The sequence below is a fragment of the Cavenderia fasciculata genome (genome assembly GCF_000203815.1).
Source record: "Cavenderia fasciculata unplaced genomic scaffold Scf_Dfasci-F-a-25c12.r2-5, whole genome shotgun sequence".
Lineage (NCBI taxonomy): Eukaryota > Evosea > Eumycetozoa > Acytosteliales > Cavenderiaceae > Cavenderia > Cavenderia fasciculata.
The window spans coordinates 3,043,945-3,062,483 of record NW_004457729.1 but is presented as its reverse complement, the minus strand read 5'-3'; the positions used below and the strand labels follow the sequence as shown (position 1 = coordinate 3,062,483).

At 36.9% G+C, this 18,539-nt stretch overlaps 6 protein-coding genes across 6 annotated transcripts; 4 read left to right on the top strand and 2 right to left on the bottom strand.

The window, feature by feature from the left end:
• Positions 1-42: 42 nt before the first annotated feature.
• Positions 43-2,861, top strand: DFA_01562 (uncharacterized protein; the record flags this gene model as incomplete). Its single annotated transcript, XM_004359469.1, has 6 exons — positions 43-170; positions 382-498; positions 672-1,034; positions 1,433-1,461; positions 1,535-1,849; positions 1,969-2,861. The coding sequence occupies 6 exons, from the start codon at positions 43-45 to the stop codon at positions 2,859-2,861; spliced, it is 1,845 nt and encodes a 614-aa protein (XP_004359526.1).
• Positions 2,862-3,326: 465 nt separating this feature from the next.
• Positions 3,327-3,798, top strand: DFA_01561 (uncharacterized protein; the record flags this gene model as incomplete). The annotated part of the gene is made up of 2 exons (XM_004359468.1): positions 3,327-3,605; positions 3,709-3,798. 2 exons carry the CDS (start codon positions 3,327-3,329, stop codon positions 3,796-3,798), a joined length of 369 nt encoding a protein of 122 aa, XP_004359525.1.
• Positions 3,799-3,973: 175 nt separating this feature from the next.
• Positions 3,974-6,153, bottom strand: DFA_01560 (SET domain-containing protein; the record flags this gene model as incomplete). The annotated part of the gene is made up of 4 exons (XM_004359467.1): positions 3,974-4,483; positions 4,545-4,936; positions 5,288-5,878; positions 6,102-6,153. 4 exons carry the CDS (start codon positions 6,151-6,153, stop codon positions 3,974-3,976), a joined length of 1,545 nt encoding a protein of 514 aa, XP_004359524.1.
• Positions 6,154-6,420: 267 nt separating this feature from the next.
• On the bottom strand, positions 6,421-8,091 carry DFA_01559 (HesA/moeB/thiF family protein; the record flags this gene model as incomplete). The annotated part of the gene is made up of 1 exon (XM_004359466.1): positions 6,421-8,091. One exon carries the CDS (start codon positions 8,089-8,091, stop codon positions 6,421-6,423), a length of 1,671 nt encoding a protein of 556 aa, XP_004359523.1.
• Positions 8,092-8,290: 199 nt separating this feature from the next.
• DFA_01558 (uncharacterized protein) lies at positions 8,291-10,078 on the top strand (the record flags this gene model as incomplete). Its single annotated transcript, XM_004359465.1, has 2 exons — positions 8,291-9,045; positions 9,118-10,078. 2 exons carry the CDS (start codon positions 8,291-8,293, stop codon positions 10,076-10,078), a joined length of 1,716 nt encoding a protein of 571 aa, XP_004359522.1.
• A 159-nt stretch (positions 10,079-10,237) lies between these two features.
• On the top strand, positions 10,238-18,329 carry DFA_01557 (uncharacterized protein; the record flags this gene model as incomplete). The annotated part of the gene is made up of 10 exons (XM_004359464.1): positions 10,238-10,270; positions 10,944-12,496; positions 12,771-13,168; positions 13,279-13,735; positions 13,809-13,941; positions 14,023-14,097; positions 14,177-15,341; positions 15,418-15,748; positions 15,863-16,374; positions 16,432-18,329. 10 exons carry the CDS (start codon positions 10,238-10,240, stop codon positions 18,327-18,329), a joined length of 6,555 nt encoding a protein of 2,184 aa, XP_004359521.1.
• Positions 18,330-18,539: the final 210 nt, after the last annotated feature.

The window sequence follows — 18,539 nt, the reverse complement described above, 5'->3', positions numbered from 1 at the left end:
TGAAATCAATAATCAATGCATCACACGAAAAGTTATGCAACAATGAATAATAATAATAGTAGTAGTAGTAACAACAGGCTACTGATATTGATGATAGTTACACTACTCTGTTGTCATTATCATATTTCACTATCAAATGCACAACAAACTATTCCAGATGATGAACGTATGTATAACAATACCTCTACGATCTAGAAAAGAGTTAAAATCTTAACAATATTTATTCTATCTTTATAATATTTATACGCTATCAAGTTCAATCAGCTATTTTCCTAATTAGGTATGATGATCACTATATATGACACTACTCTGTGAGATTTAAATACATGAATATATCCTAACAATTGATCCTGTGTTTCTATTCTATTCTATTTCATTTAGACAATATGGAATGACAGTACCACAGAATCAGTCTCTATGTCTGGACCAGGGATCAAATAAAGATAACTTTTTTTGTTCAAACAAGACATTAGATGGACAATATCGTATTGTTGAAATGTAAGACTCAAAGAAGGATATCTGTAGAACCCTGTGGATTGGATATTATCTAACCTTTACTCTCAATTGTACTATAGTCTTAAAATTTCATCTATTTTTACCAATGTTGGAATCCCCTCGTCTTCTTTGACATCATTTACAATGCCTGCTTTGAAGAGAATCTATATAGATAGTAGACCTGGGGTTACCAATCAATCAATCAATATCCTAGAGTTGCTCAAATCCTCCAAAAGTTTGGATGTCATTGACTTGCGCAATGATCGATCAATCACCTGGATTCCAAACGATTTTAATAACTTTCCAAATCTTTCTAATGTGATGTTTATCCTTGTCCAACCATTAATTGTACCTCTATCCTTTCTAAACAACTCTATCAACCTTAAATTAATAGATTTTGTATTTCCAGTTTCATCTATTTCAATTGACGATTCCCTCTACTTTCCCTCACTCCAACGTTATTCTTTTGATTCCGCTTGTACCTATGGATCGCATCATATCAATGTAACCTCTAAATCATTTCCAAAACTTAAATATTTGTAAGTACTTTTCAAATAATACAATAATAGAGCATTTCACTAATCTCATTATCCTCATACATAGTTTCGCGCGTTCTCTTGAATACTACTTTACAAATCAAAAACAACATCACTTTCAAGGTTACCATGATGGATTATAATCCATATTTTAATCACACGATAACAATTGATGACGATATTGTCTGTACCAATGTAACGAATATTTCTTCAACCCAAATCCAATGTTCAACTCCCCTTTTATCGAGTGGTATTCACCAATTAATAGTTTCAAACTCACACGTACAATCAACACAATTCAAATTTAGTTTTTTCTCGTTTGCCAATCTCTGTCAAAAATCAACCAATAATTGTTATGGGAATGGAAAATGTGATGTTGATGGAAATTGTATATGTAATAGTAATTCATTTTACAAAGATTGTTCAAAACGTATGTCATTTCATAAAACTCTAGAGCTACTAAACACGTTCAATATCACTAACTATATTATTTATTCATTTAGCATACCCAATTATAAGTTCAGGAAATTATAATTCAACAAACAACAAGTATGTTCAATTGAATGGTGATTTTGGTCCATCATCCAACCGCCAAAATCTATCGATCATGATTAATAGTACAATCAAGTGTGTTGTTGGATCAGTATCTCAATTCCAGATCAATTGCACACTTGATCAACAGCCATTATTTGGATTGGCATCAGTTCAACTTCAATTTAATGATTTAAATACATTGGCAAGAGATTTATTAAATCTTCAATCACAACAACCATCACAACCATCATCAAAATCAGAATGTGAAACTATTACATTTAAATGTTATGGACATGGATATTCATAATGATATTGATAATTGCTTGACAAAATGTATGTACATGTTGAACAATTATCAATAAACAATATTGAATATTTAATATTAATATAATTTTTTCTGTAGACATCAATACAACAGTCGCACCAAATACAACAGATCCAACAGTATCATTTGATTTTGATGGAGTCGATTTTCTATTTGAAATTGTATCGGTTCAGGAATTGGATTTGGATGGTAATATTGTCAAAGAAATATTTATTTCCAATTACACTTGGAATGTAAATGCATCCACTATCAATAATCACACAACCAATATCAACTACCAATTGAATACTTCATCATCGCTCAGCAATAATTCATACCAACCAGCTCAAGTACAATCAACGATATCATTCTCGACACAACCAAGAACGGTTGAATTTGGAGGCAAACAATTATTGATGAATGCCAACTCTATCAAACTAGAGGTCAATATCAGCAAGTGGCAGTATTCATCAAATCTGGCAACACTTCGAGTTGTATTTAAAACATTGATCAACAACAACCAATCGATTGAATATGATTGTATCAACAAGGATATTGAATCATTCAGTTATGATTCATTGTCATCGTTGCAATATCTCAGAGTGGTCAAAGATGGTATCCAATTCAACGGTCGATTCATTGATGTTGCAATGTCTGATGGAAGACCAACCTACTCACCAACTCAACTCATATCATCGACTAGAATCAATGACCAACAATCGATTGTAATGATTGGAATTGTATTTCCCCAATGCCAATCATGTATACTCGACCCAGATTTCAGTGCATTAATTGTGGATACCAGCAACAATAGTCATCACACATGTGACAATGATGATCCTAACAACCAATGGAAGATGATTACTGGAATAGTGGTTGGAGTAGTTGGAGCTGTGGCTCTATCAATCGTTACCCTTTATGGTATCAAGAGATTTAAAAGATACTTGGTACTACGTCGTAAATCAATCGCCATGTCAAAAATAGACAAATAATAAAATAGTATACCAAACCTTCAAAACTGACCATTGCTCGAATAAGGCGGCCTTCATCTCGATAATAGGTAGGATTATCTCTGATAAATGTTTCAAGTGATCCATTTTCGATTAGTTTTGTGATGATCTATTCCAACCAACGTAGTACTAATATTAATATATGTACTGTTATTAACTGTTGAAACCATTTCGATTTATGAGTCACCTATCATTAATGATTCATTTGCAGTTTCTGTAATTGATCCTAGTTACTCATCTCTCTCTTCAGTACTAATTGTTTATAGATATGTATGATTTGATTGATTGGTGCTTGTTAATACCAACAACAAATAATGACGACTTCACTGCAGGGCTGATTTTAAAATTAAATGAATTTTATTAACTTTAGAAATAACCATTGCCTTTGATCAATTCAAGCGGATTTAGTTTCATTTACAACTAGTTTCAAATACATAATACAACATAATGAACCCATCAATTTGGTTTTCTATTGGAGGTCTTAGTGGAGCAGCAGCCATTGGCTTCGGAGCCTTTGGTGGACATGGGCTTCAAAACAGAGTAAAAGAAGCCAAGATGCTAGAGAATTGGAAGACTGCATCATACTATCATCTGATCAACTCAGTTGCTCTACTACTCGTTCCCTTTTCAAAGTATCATCATATTGCAGGTCCATTGTTGGCTAGTGGTACCCTTTTATTCTCTGGTTCTCTTTATGCTATGGTTTTAACTGATAACAGAAAATTGGTATGAATGATATCATAATGATGATAATGACGATCGGATCGCTGAATCTATCTATCTATCTATTATACTACTCTACATTGATACTAATTTTTTGTATTCATAGGGTATGATTACACCAATTGGTGGTCTTGCAATGATGGGTGGATGGGCTGCTTTAGGTCTTGGTGCTAGACTACCCCCATCATTTGTTTAAACTCAAGTATGTCTCTGTGCACAACAGCTCTGTCTGTGACAGTTCATACATGTATCAACACAAATAATAAAACCCTGGTTTAGCTCTACCAAGTTTGTATTTTAAAAATAAGAAATTATATATTTGTTTTCTTTTGATTCGTTTATTATTATTATTATTATGGTTTGTTGTTGTTTTAATTTCCACCGTGTGAGTGTCCATGAGCATCATTTCCACCATGACCATGACATGGTTGGCCACCATGTGAATGACCATGTTGTTGTTGTTGTGGTTGTGATGGAACAGCAGATGGAGCAGCACCGTGAGAATGCCCATGAGCATCATTTCCACCATGACCATGACATGGTTGACCACCATGAGAATGACCGTGTTGTTGTTGTTGTTGTGGAGCGGCACCATGAGAATGTCCATGTGATGATGATTCATTTCCACTACCACCGTGTCCATGAGCATCATTTCCACCATGACCGTGACATGGTTTACCACCATGTGAATGACCGTGAGCTGGTTGTGGAGGTGGTGGAGTTGAAATATTTTTGGGCAAGTCTGCTTGCATTACACCAGTGTTGACAATATCTGTCAAAGTATTGATATATTGTTGAATAATTTTCTTTTCAGAGAGTCTTAGATAAATTAAATATTTGTTCCAGTCACTTGGATTCTTTGCCAATGCTTCTTCATCATCCTATATATAAATAAAAAGTAAGTAACTAAACTAATATATCTATTTATATTTCTTTCCTTACATTAATTGAATGAGAATAAGTATTTAATTTCTTTCTTAGATAATCAATTGCCAATTTGTAAGCGGCAGCTTCATTATTTTCATTGAGTATTTCGTAAGCCTTTTCGTTGAGGTATGGACGGAAATAGGCAGCGTCTTGTGGGGTATGGTTGTGTTGGGTGCTGTCGTCGTATTTGGGAGCGACGGTTGCCAACTCGTCTTTGGTGAGTGCGACGACACGGAAGAATGGGATGAGAGGGTCAGGGAGTGATTGGGATGGTTTCTTTTCGAGAGTGATGTTCATAGAGGCACCCATACCGCGTTCTTCGAGGACGTGGAGCTTGTCGTGGTAGACAGATTGGTCGCCACCGGCAGCGAGGGTCAACTTGATCTTGGTAGAGTCGTTGGGGTTATCTTGTACGCAAAAACCGCTGTAGAGAAGGAGTTGGGCGTTGGGACGGTCGCCATAGTGGATGAGCACCTGCTCACCCTTGGTGAACGAACGCACGGCTGCGCAGGTGAGCGACTTGCGGTCTGGCTCGTAAAAGGTGGTGATCTTGCCTTCGACGAGATGGTTGCAGAGATCCCAGAAGGGGATGAGCGACATTTGGTGTTTGTGGGCACTTTGGAAGACCATGGCGACAGTCTGGTCACGCACGTTGGGAAAGGAGATGGTGCCCCATGGGATCTGGTTCTGACGACTCATGACAGTTGACACGGCCCATGTAAACGTGTCCCAAGTGAACGAGCTCGTGGCGACAATACCAGGTGTCTTGTTGAAAAAGTCGTAGAGGAAGCAGTACTGACGCAAAGTATTACGGTATGTTGAAATGGCCTCTTCGAGCACTGCTGATCCCAAGAGTGCGCGGAAATCATCCATTGTAAATTGAAGAATGGTGCGGTATGTACGTGGCAACATACGGATATACGGTGCCCAGAAAGACTTTGGCATAATCAATTGCTCCTGAATGAGGTGTACGGTCAATAAGAGCGATGGGATGTATCGGAACAATGGCTCACGAATCACCTTTTCTCCAATCGACTTGATTGCAGTCTCTTGAGTCATAAACAACTTGGATGGCACAGCGATAAACTCGTCACCCTCTCCAATGTCACCCAATGCGACCAATCCACTACCCTCGGTCAATCCACGGACAATCTTGACCTTGTCAAATGCCTCCTTGCATCCATTATCCGACAACCACTTGGTGAATGAATCGACTACCTGTTGTTCACTCATTGGAGCAGCTTCCACCTTTTTCAATTGTGATTGTAAATCTATCAATTTCTTTACATTGTTGAATGTCTTTTCAAATTGTTTCAAGTCTGTTACTGTTGGTCCAATTGATTTCTCCTCTATATAATATTATAATATAACATATTTACATATATTAGTAACTTTTTTAATCATTTCAATCTTTAAATCTCTCTTCATGTACATCATCATCGTCATCTTCATCATCCTTCCTTCCTTCCTTGCTTCCTTTCTATCATGTGACACAACCGATTATTATTATTTCATCGTTTCATCTCTTTCTTTCTCTTTGTTGTTAGTTTGCTTGTTGTTGTTCGTTCGTACCATTATCGATTCTTTCAACCAACTCTTTGATTTGAGCTAATATTTTAATCATTCTCTCTATATATATCTATATTGTAAATACACAAAGTAAAAGAAAACAAGTTCAAATTGGAAGATCTTGCTTTTTTATTTTTTTTTAATTAAATTTCAAGTTGAAGAGAGTTGGAAAAAAAAGATAATAATAATAATTTACTATATATATTCCTAAAGATTATTCTTTTTAGATTATATTTGGTTTAATAAATAAATAAATAAATATAATAATTTAAAACTTGATCTTGAAATTAATCATATGATGATTTATCTGTCTATCTATTTTTTAATTTTCTTCTTGAGTGTTGGAATTTGAAGATGTTGAAGTTGTTTCAATGATTGTTTCATTATTATTATTATTATTTCCATTTTCTTCAATACTATCTTTTTCTGTTCCTTTTTTAACAAGATTATCGGTTCTACTATTTTTTCTTCTTTCTTGGCCTCTTTGTTGATTGGCTTGATCTATTTTTTTGTTGGTTTCTTTCATGGATGCTTGATCCAAGTTGTTTATGCTACCGGCACTTGGACTGACATCGGCGACTTGGGAGAGGATTTGGTCAATCTTGGCGACAACCTCGGCCGAGTATCTCTCTTGGACGGGTGATGTTTGGCGTTCGTGTGCCTCTGCCTCTTTACACGTTAATACTACAATATTGCTGGGTGCCAATGGCAGCTCTGGTCTCCATCTTCTAGTGGTGAGTGTCTGCTTGTTTTCTCCCGACACGCCACTGCATCCGCCATAGACCTCGTCGACGAGATATCGGAGTGTAGTGGAATCAATCATTTTTCTGACGAGCAATGGTGAAGTGTGGAAGACGACTTGTTCCATCTTGGTGATAACTTTGAGCATCTTGTTGTACTCGCCCATTGCAGGTGGTGCTCTCTTTTCCTCTTCGAGTACTAGTGGCAGGCCGACGAGTGCGTTTAGACATGCGTTACCCATTGTCGAGCCAAAGATGGTTGGGATGGGCATCGACACGCCCAACGTGCGTACACGTAGTGTCGACTTTACTTGTGTCTTGAGCAACTCCTTTTCCTCCTCTGTCAGAGGAATCAGCTTTTTGCGGTGTGTCTCGGTTGAGTAGACGCATGGGATGCCCGAGGTGATACCATTGACACGCAACAAACGACGCACCTCCTTTCCAAATGGACACCCAAACGTGAAAGCCAAATCGCATATATTAATCTTGGTAGGGTCGCTCGACGAACCAGCGCCAAACGACGACATGACGGGCAGACCGTTTTGGTGGCAGTATGTGAGCAGCTGCACCTTGGTCTCGGTGTTGTCGATGCAGTCGAGGACATAGTCGGGTTTGCCACCGAGCAATTGTGGTGCCAAGTCGCCCGTAAAGAACGTCTGGAACGCCTCCACCTCGACCTCGGGACATATAGCCGCAAAGTAACTCTTCATCATCTCCACCTTGCTGCGACCGACATCCTTTCGCTGTGCCAACACGTTACGGTTGAGCGAAGAGATAGTGACGAGGTCTGGATCAATCAAACGGATCTTTTTGACACCCGAACGCAGTAGCACGTGTGCTGCAGCTCCTCCAACACCACCGAGACCCACAACAATGATAAATGCACCACGAATCTTTTTAAAGTTCTCTTCTCCATAATACAACATGGTTCTATTCATTTGTTCGTCAAATATCTGCTCTTGTTGCATCGTGTCTATGTTTGTCTTGTCTTTTGCAAATGGGTCAGCGGTCGATACTGACGATGAAGATGAAGGTGCAGCAGATGGTTGTGTCCACATATTGGTAGTATCGATTGGTTGTATATCATCGCTATCAAGATGCATCTTGTTCACTTCCTCTTCACTGATACCTTCGTCACCGTCCGACGTCTTCTTTCTCTTTTTGACTGGTGTATTGCTAACCTTTGAAGTGATATAAGTGGCAGCTGCACCAATACCAGCTCCCAAAGCCGCTATAATGAATCTATTATCCATATCTCTCTCTCTCTCTCTCTCTAGACAGATAAATATAACATGAAAGGTATATATAGATAGATTAAACTAAAAAAAACAAATGAATGCGAGTTGAGTATTTGTCTTGTTCAAAACTACTCAAACCTTGAAAATAGTAAGAATTTTAGTTTTATTCATATTTACTTTTAGTTCGTTGTATATGTATATTTATATTTTGAATATGAATGATGTAATACCATTATCATCATCATCAACTAGTAGTAGTAGTACTACATCGACAAATACAAATACTACTTCAACAAAGAATAAGAAGAAGAAACAGTTGGTTCATGGTGATGATCAGCAGAAGGTCAATAATACGACCAACCCATTATCATTTCAACAATACTTGAATAATGCTTCTTCACAAACAAAAAAGGATACTAATGTTGATAATATAAATAAGAAGAAAAAGAAAAAGAAGAAGAAGATAAAATTGGTGAATGCTGCTCCAAATGTTGGAGTGTCTCATCATCATCCTCCACCAAGTGCAATCAGCATTGATGAATCAATACAACAAAAAATCATTCAAAACAAGAAACTAAAGAACCCAAAGAACAAGTTGTTTGTAGTTCGTGATACACCAAAGATAAAGAAACCAACAACACTCAAAAGGAATATCTTATTGTACAAAGAAACAAAGGAGAAATTAATTGAACAACAAAAACAAGATCAACAAGAACAAGAAATCAATCAGCCGGTGGTGGTGGTGGTGGATCAAGAACCAACATCATCCATCCCATTTCCTCCTCCTCCTCTTCCAACAAATGACAATGATCATGGTTGTAGTGCACAACCAAATCATTTAATTGAAAAATTGGAAACCATATCATTGGAGAATCAAAATCCAGAACAACAACAAGAAGATGTAAATCATCAAACTAGTATAGTGAATGGAGAAGAAGAAGACAAATTTTTAATGGAATTTAAACAAGAGTATGGATAAATATTTGTATATTATTATAAACAATCCAATCCAAGTACTAACTATATTTATTTTATATTTAGTTATATTAATCAAATTATAAATCAAGAGATTAATGAAAAGGCAAGGGAATTTATAATTAGAATTAAAACAATGCAAGATAATTATACAAAGAATAATCCAAAGAAACCAAAAAAGAGATTTATAACTGGATTGAGAGAGATTGAGAGGGACGTCGATTGTGACAAGATATCGTGTGTCATTATAGCACCAAATATCGATGATGTTGGATGCGAGGGTGGATTGAACCCAATGATTCAATCCATCATTCGAATGTGTCGAAAGAAACAAATACTCTATACCTTTGCGCTGTCCAAACGAATCATTGGCAGGTTGTTACATGTACCCATCAAGATTAGTGCATTTGGCGTACTCAGTCATGACGGTGCTCATGACCTCTATAGACAATTGGATCTATTGACACAACGTGCCAGAACAACATTTAGAGAAAACTATAATCAAACTGTAAAGTTGCATGGACAGGAAGCACAGAAACAAATACAACAACATCAAACGTCGACCAAGGAAATCAACCAAACTGTCAACAAGGAGATAAAATCAATTGGCCAAAAACATAAAGACACCCTTAAAATACATAAACAAGCTAGAGAGGAAAAAGACAAGATCGAACAGGAAAAGAGGGATCGTATCAAAGAACAAAAGAAACAAAAACTACTTCAAGAACAACAATTAAAATTACAACAAAAACAATTGGAAAAACAAAAACAATTGGATTTATTACAAGATCAATTAGAGAATAGTCATGTTGTGACCACTAGTACAACTTCAACAAATAATAATAATAAGAAAAAATCATCATCCTCTCAACATCAATCCAAACAACAACAAAAACAAGATGCAATGATTAAAAAAGGTGAAGTTTCAGATCAATTACTATATAGTAATACAAATACTGGTGGTGTATCGAGTATTAATAATACTGGAATGATGTCAGATCATCAAAAACCTAAAAAGAAAAAGTAGATAAAGATAAAGACAATACAGCCAAAGAAATACTCGATCGATCATAGGACACAGGTCACTCACTTGTATAATACTATTTATTTATTTATAATTCCGTGTTGAATAAAGACAGGTCGAGCATAGTCATAGCGTATACGGCAAGTGGAACAAAAAAAAAGTATGATCGAATCGTTCCGGCTATCTGCAGCAGCAGTAATATTACTTTACTTTCCCGAAACCGACGTCATATCTCTGGAACATACAAAGAGGTTCGTTCGTTTTTTTTTGGCGTGATATTTATTTTTATTTTTATTTTTTTAAAACCGAAACCTTGAAGTTATTTGTCCTCTATCAAAGGGAATCGTTTGTCGTGTGGGGCAACGGCCAAATTCGGGGTTTTGAATTAAATTAAATTTAATTTATTTTCTGTTTGTTGTTCGTTCAGAACCGCAGGCAGAGTAATAAAACCACCCTCTCGTTGTTGTTCTACTTGCTTTTTCATACACCTCTTTACTATAACCTTAGTTTATTTCTTTGTATACCACCTTTTTTATATCTCCTCTCTCTCGACTTTTTATAATACAAAAGGTATGCATGCATAAAAATAAAACAAACTAAAACTATATTTGGTTGGGTTGACTGGAATGAAATAGAGAGAGACAGACATGAATCGAAATTGAACTTCAAGATCAACCACACCAAATTTACACAATTACAATTGGGTGTTAAAATTTTCCTTAACCCAACTACGACGACGATGTTCATCGTTTTGATTATGATTATTTACTCAATCATTTTACTTACTTTCCCTTTTCTTTTTTGTCCCTTATCTTGTAAAGTAAAGTTAAATCTTTTAATATATATATAGTATTTTTTTTTTTTTTAGAAGAAGATGAACGGTTTAGAAAAAATTAAACAAATGCCAGGTGGAAAGTTGTATGATGAGTCAATGTTTGTAGATGGATTGGATGCATTTGAGCTGTTCTCCAAGCAACATGGTTACACATACGATGATTTGATCATGTTGCCAGGACACATTAGTTTTGGTGCCGATGACGTCGGACTCAAGTCGCGTCTCACCAAAAACATCGCACTCAACATCCCACTCGTGTCGTCGCCAATGGACACAGTCACCGAGCACACCATGGCCATCAACATGGCATTGCTCGGTGGTATGGGTATCATCCACTACAACAACACGATCGAAGAGCAAGTCACCGAGGTCAAGCGTGTCAAACGTTTCAAGAATGGCTTCATCACCGATCCCATCGTCCTGTCACCCAAACACAAACTGTCCGACGTAGACAATATCAAGGCCAAGTTTGGGTTCTCGGGTATTCCTATTACCGAGGAAGGTCGTATTGGATCCAAGCTCGTCGGTATCGTCACATCGCGTGACACTGATTTTATCAAGGATCGTTCGACCGCGTTGGCTGATATCATGACCACCGATCTCGTGACCGCACCCGCCAATTGCACTTTGGAGGAAGCCAATACCATCATGAAGACATGCAAGAAGGGTAAGCTGCCCATTGTCAATGACAGGGGTGAGTTGGTTGCTTTGGCATCGCGTGACGATCTCCTCAAGAATCGTGATTTCCCTCAAGCCACCAAAGACTCTGAGAACAAGCGTCTCCTCGTCGGTGCAGCCTTGGGTACCCGTGAACAGGACAAGTTGCGTCTAGCTGCCTTGAACGAGGTCGGTGTCGACGTTGTCATCCTCGACTCGTCGCAAGGTGACAGCACATACCAACGCGACATGATCCACTGGATCAAGCGTACCTACCCACGTATCGACGTCATCGGTGGCAACGTCGTCACCTGCAAGCAGAGTGAGTCACTTATCGCAGCCGGTGTCGATGGTCTCCGTGTCGGTATGGGTGTCGGCTCGATCTGCACCACGCAAGAGGTTATGGCATGCGGTCGTCCCCAAGCTACCGCTGTCTTTAAAACCGGTCTCTACGCATCGCAGTACGGCGTACCCATCATTGCCGACGGCGGTATCCGATCGATTGGCCATATCATCAAGGCACTCTCACTCGGTGCATCGGCTGTTATGATGGGCTCGATGCTCGCCGGTACCGAAGAAGCACCCGGAGAATACTTTTACAAGGACGGTATGCGTCTCAAGAAATACCGTGGTATGGGTTCCCTTGAAGCCATGCAAAAGGGTGGTGACCAACGTTACTTTAGCGAGGGTGACAAGATCAAGGTTGCCCAAGGTGTCAGCGGCAGTGTCGTCGACAAGGGCACTATCCGCAAGTTTGTACCCTATCTCGTACAAGGTATCAAGCACGGTCTCCAAGATATCGGTTCACCAAGTGTCAAACAACTTCGTGAAGATGTATACAACGGCAAGGTTAGATTTGAAATTAGAACTGCTGCCGCTCAAGTTGAAGGAAGTGTACATTCCCTTTTCTCTTATGAAAAACATTTTATGTAAATTTTTATACCAAACCAAACTATAATTAATTAATAAACAAATAAACAAACAAATCGGCGGCAGTTTTCTTTTGAAAAACAAACATATTTTATTATAACATATACATTTTATATTTTATATTTTAATATTGGTATTTTTATTATTATTTCTTTCAAATTTCGACCTCTTCAAATTTCGACGACAAAAACCTCAAACAATTTTGTGAGAAATATCTCTAGTAGTCCATAAATATCAAATATTAGATAGATTATTATTACTTACTATTATTAGTTGTATTTCTAAAATGTCAGAGAACATTTGGTATTATCTAAAGACCGAATGCTATGTACAATCTGAACAAAAGGATCTAAAACCTCCTCTATCCATCTTTGCTGGTGACTTGGAGGAAGTAGGTGGCCACCCTAACGATCGTCCAATTATACAATCATCGTACTTTAATTCATCAGAGTATAGTCTGTACAGTAATGGTGGTGGTAGTAGTCAATCAACTGACACTACCTATTCAACCTATGGTGTAAAGATTGATAGTATCTATGGTAGTGACAACCACCAACAGCAGCAGCAGCAGTCTTCTGCAACCACTACTCTGAGTCCAAATACTAATAGCTATGAAAATGCATCAACATCTAATTCAAGTGTATACTCTGCCTACATGAATGATAGTACTGGTAAGTAAATACATAATATATATAACCTATATAGGTTATGATAGGATCAGCTGTCCATAACCTTTATTCTTATTCTTTTTTCTTTCTTTCTTTCTTTCTTTTTTATAAAGGAGAGTTAAATAGTGGTTTATCAGCAAGTAATGCTTCTACAACTGATTTCTCATCATATAGTTATGAGAATGCAAACAACAACAAATCACCACCATCTGCAAAGACAATGACAATGACACCATCTTCGAATAATGTCCGTGTCAGTTCTTATTCATCAGAGTATGAGTTAAGTAGAAATGTGGCATTGTCTGGAAGTGGAGGAGGAGGAGGAGGATCTATATATGGTAGTGCCTATTCTTCCTATCAAGACCTTGGTTCTTCTTCAGGTGGATTAGATGAATCAATGAGATCAATCTCTGCAGATATTCAAGAGAAACAAACCAACAACAAAACAACATTACCATGGAATGAATCTTTCCAGGAGCTTTTAGATAAACCTGTCAATTCATTGGACGAAGAAAAGAATAGAAATACCTCTATTTCATTATTCTCTACGCATCTTGCAAACACAGCCATGTAAAGAATATAAATAATATTTAAATATTATTCTATTTCTATTTATTAAACATTTTTTTTTTTTTTGTTTTAGGAAATACTGTAAATCACTTGTTCAAGAAGTTCACATGCATCCTGACCATAAATCAATCAAACCCATGGATGTTGGTGGTTTCGCTGGAGGAGAAAAGTATAAAATTGATAATATGTTTATTAAATTTGCTCTTGTAAGTTGATTAAGATTAATCTAATAACTCAAAACAAAAAATATAAATAATATTAATATGTTTGATTTATAATATTTATAGAATCCACATTCAATTTATGAAAAAGGTAATCCAGTATCCTATTTTGCAAATAAAGCAGCTGGTCATGAATTAAAAGTATGTAATATATACCACAATCAATCTATATAAACTATAATAATAGAATCTATTTATTTATTTATATTTCTTTCTCAAGTCAATTAATGCATTAGTTGGATGTGGAATACCAAATTTACATTTTCCATTAATGTGTTTATTAAATTATCGTGGCTATCGTTTGATTGTCATTTCAGAACTACCCATTTCATCTACTACCATGGTATTTGGTAGTGCCAATGCTGGTGTAACCATTCATGAAAATGATACTGTTAGAATGATGATGGTAAAGATTGGTGAGATACTAAATCTCAAAGAGCATTTGGTTGAAGAGAATCTTAGTTCACCAACACGAACGGGAAAGATGTATAGCATCCCATTGGCTATCGATATTGAGGGCCATTTTGGATACGATGGTCGGTACTATTTAGTTGATAGTGCTAGGCTTTTCCCACCCGAGACACCCATTCCAGGTCTCACTGGTGGGCATTTATACCGTCTCTTTAGAGCAGAGTTTGTCAAGCGATACGAAACACAACTTTGTGCAGACTCTTTTGTCAACTTTAATGTGGTTGATCAGGCACCATTCAACGAAGAGGTTACAAAGGCAAACAACTACCTCATTCAAGAATATATCCCACGATTTGTCAAAGATAGATTCATTTCTACCCTAGAGGTCCATTCAAAAGACCTGAAAGAACATTTACATAGAGAAGGTATTAATCTCAGATACTTGGGTCTCTTGTTACATCATGTGATTGAAGTTTCACAAACCAGCGACTCGTCGTCTCAAAACAACAAGAACAACAACAAGTTGATAAAGATCCTAGTCATCGAAATGTTGTCACGTGTTATGCGATTTATAGTGTATACAGAGATGCGTCAAGTCAACTCACCTCAAGATGAAGCTCATCTTCAAATTGCAGTCGATCATTTAAACAAACTGTTTGCTTCAAATAATGGACAAGAATCGTCGTATTGGTCACGTTTCCTTTGTAATGCATTGATCGCAAAGTATGCATACACATGTTCAACCATTTCAAGTGTTGAAAAGTTGGTTCAAGCATTATTTAAAAAGAGTAATGGTTTATCAATTTATTTTAACGACTTGAATGACAAGAGCAACAACAACTCCATGCCATACAAACTATTGAAAAAGTTTTCACAATTGACAGGTCTAACAATCGATGGTTCAGTTTTGGAATCATTTAAATCTACTTTACCTCTTCCAATATTAAAAGTTTCTGATATTAAAGAGATTCAAGGTAAATATATATATTATAAAATATACATGTATTATATTTACCAACCAATACTTATATATTTAAATTTAATTTTTAGTTATTGTAAAACATATGAAAGTATCATCATCATTTAAAACATTTGAAAATTTTGCAGATGCTGAAGCATACTATATCAAAGAATTGGAATTTAAAACAACAAAATTGGGTAAAGATCATGTTCAAGTTGCTTTGACTCATATCCATGTTGCCGAACTTTATGAGACCTATTCTAATTTAATTAAGGCCCAAGACCACTACAAGGTTGCTATCTCTGTGTACATTAATAGATTTGGAGAAGACGATGTTGGAACAGCAAACTTTAAGGAAAAATTGGCCCTTTGTCTCATTAAAAGTAAATCTTATTCTGAATCTACAAAATTATTAGAACAGTATGTAAAAATATTATAGTAGGTAGGTAGGAATAACTTTTAATTCTTTTCTTTTTTTTGTTTCTACTCTATAGAGTATTAAAATCAAAAACCAAAAATATTCAAAGATAATAGTATAGAGGTAGCAGATACATATGATAATTTAGCATGGTCATTACAATCTCAAGGAAAATTTGAAGAATCAAAGAGTCATTACAACAAAGCATTACAGATTAAATCGAGTAAAGGTGGTAATTCTCTAACCATTGCAAGAACTCTAAACAATCTTGCTCATTTGTATTTAACCTATGGACATTTGGACAAGAGTTTAGAAATTTTCCACAAGGTTTTGGATATATTTAAAAAGCAGTATGGTATGGATGGACAAGATGTAGCAGTTACCCTTGACAATGTTGGATTGGTCTATTCAAGAAAAAAGAATTATACAATGGCTGAAAAGTACTTTAATGATACTCTTCAAATTAGAATCAAACAATTTGGTGAAAACAGTCGTTATGTATCATTGGTTCAAGATCATCTAGCCCAACTCTACACTCAATGGGGTCGTTCCAAACATGTTTTGGCAAAACAATTATTTGAATCTAGTATTTCAATTGCCGATCAATTCCCAGATTTTTATCTAAGAGGTAAGTAAATAATTATTTTAACCACCAATATTAAATTTATTAATATTTTAATTTTAGTATTTTTAAGATATAATTTTAGTAAATTATATAAAAAAAAAGGAGATAAAACAAATGAAGGAATTTATTTAAAGATGGCATTGGAAATGATTGAGAGTAATAATATTACAACAGATTTGACAGAAAAGATTCGTTCAAGACTGAATAGTCTTAAAAAGACTGGTTTCTCGAGATTCAAGGATTGGTTTGCTCCCCCCAAATCAAAAGACACCAACAAAAACAATATACAAGTTTCTCAACTTGTAGGTGGACGTATGGACATGCCTACAACCAATCAAGTATCAACCCTTGTTGAAATCCCACCTGAATGGGAAAGTATTCTTCACGAAGTAGGTCTGTCCGCTGAGGAGGCTTTGAACGACCCAACCTACAACCAAATGATCCGTGACTTTATCAATGAACAATTTATGGTTGAAAATGTTAGTCAAAAGGAAAAGGCAATCGCTTCACCACGAACATTAAAATCAAATGTTTCTTTTGGAGCTGATTTTAAAAGAGATGGAGTTGCAACGCAATCATTCACAAACCTCGATTCTCTAACTTCCATCATGTCATCAAAGAATAGTCTAGTTGAGGAACCCACACAATCCTCTCGTCCAACAGACAACATGGTCTTTAGAAGTAATGAAATGGATGAAGACGAGGAGGATAAATTATATGAAATCTTCCATCAAGAATTAAAACAAGAGTTGGAAATAATCAAAGAAGACATGGGAAAAGAAATCACCTCTTTTTTAAAGTCTGACGGTTTATCGTCGATGATGCAAGAGGAAAGATTTGCTCTTTCCTTGGACGACAATATTGAAAGTGAAGAGTTGGATCTAAAGAAAATGAAACAGAAAAAACCACTAAAAAAGAGCAAGGACAAACCAATGAAAAAGCAACAAGAAGAAGAAAAGAAGAAGAAGCCAATGGCACCTGCACCTGCCCCTGTTGTTGCCTCACCAAAAGGAGCTCCACCACCTCCACCACCAGGAGGACGAGGTGAACCACCACCACCTCCAGCAGTTGGGGGAGGAGGAGGAGGAAGAGGCGGTGATGATCTTAGAAAAAGAGAAAGAAAAAGTTCTCCACCTCCTAGTCCACCATCCAATCTTTTCGTATCATCCTCAACAACCCTATCACCATCCTCATCCTCATCGTCAACATCGTCATCATCGGTTGTTAGAAGCTTTGCTTCTGCTCCACTACGTCTATCAGCAGCGCCACCACCACCCTCAGCAGCGGCTGGTGATCAGCAATCAATGCCACCACCCGCACCACAAGCATTATTCCAGCCACCACCCCCTGCAGCAGCAGCATCATTCGAATCACCACCAGCTCCACCACCAGTACTACTTTTCGCCCCACCTGCACCAATTACCAGAGCTCCAACGCCACCATTTGAAGAAGAACAGAAAGGTGCCCCTCCCCCAGCACCAGCTCAATCCTTGTCATTTGGTGGACTACCACGTCCCTCTGTTTTCGCACCAGCCCCCAAACCCATTTCTGCGCCAAGTAAACAAGATCAAGCTGCATTATCTAAATCTCGTCCAACCCCAGCAGGAGCTCCTGCTCCCCGTCCATCTACGACTCAACAATCTGCTCCATCCACTCGGCCAACTATTCAACCAACTATTCAACCAACCGTTCAAACAACTGTTCAGCCAACCGTTCAACCAACTGTTCAACCAATTATTCAACCAACTGTCCAACCAATCTTTAATGAAACCAAACCATCAAGAGAAGGAATGGAAAGAATGGTGGAACTTTTCGACGACGACGACGAAAATACACAACAACCACAGCAACAAGAACAACCGACTGTCAATTGGCCATCATTGCAAACTCAACAAATGGACAAGAACAGAATTGTAGAAATGCTAAGAGAAAGAATGAAACAACAAAAAGGGAAATAATAGTTAAATTGGAAGAGAGAAATGTTATTAGAGCTTTCAATCTCTGAAAAGTCTGCTGTGATTGAAAACACAAACTATATATACCAACCATGGTCCAAGACCATCCCAAATTTAGCCTAGCACTCTATCTTGATTTAGAATTCTTGGATATATTTATATCAATAAATAGATAACTTTGTAATATAACAGTGATTAATCACCTAATTTTTG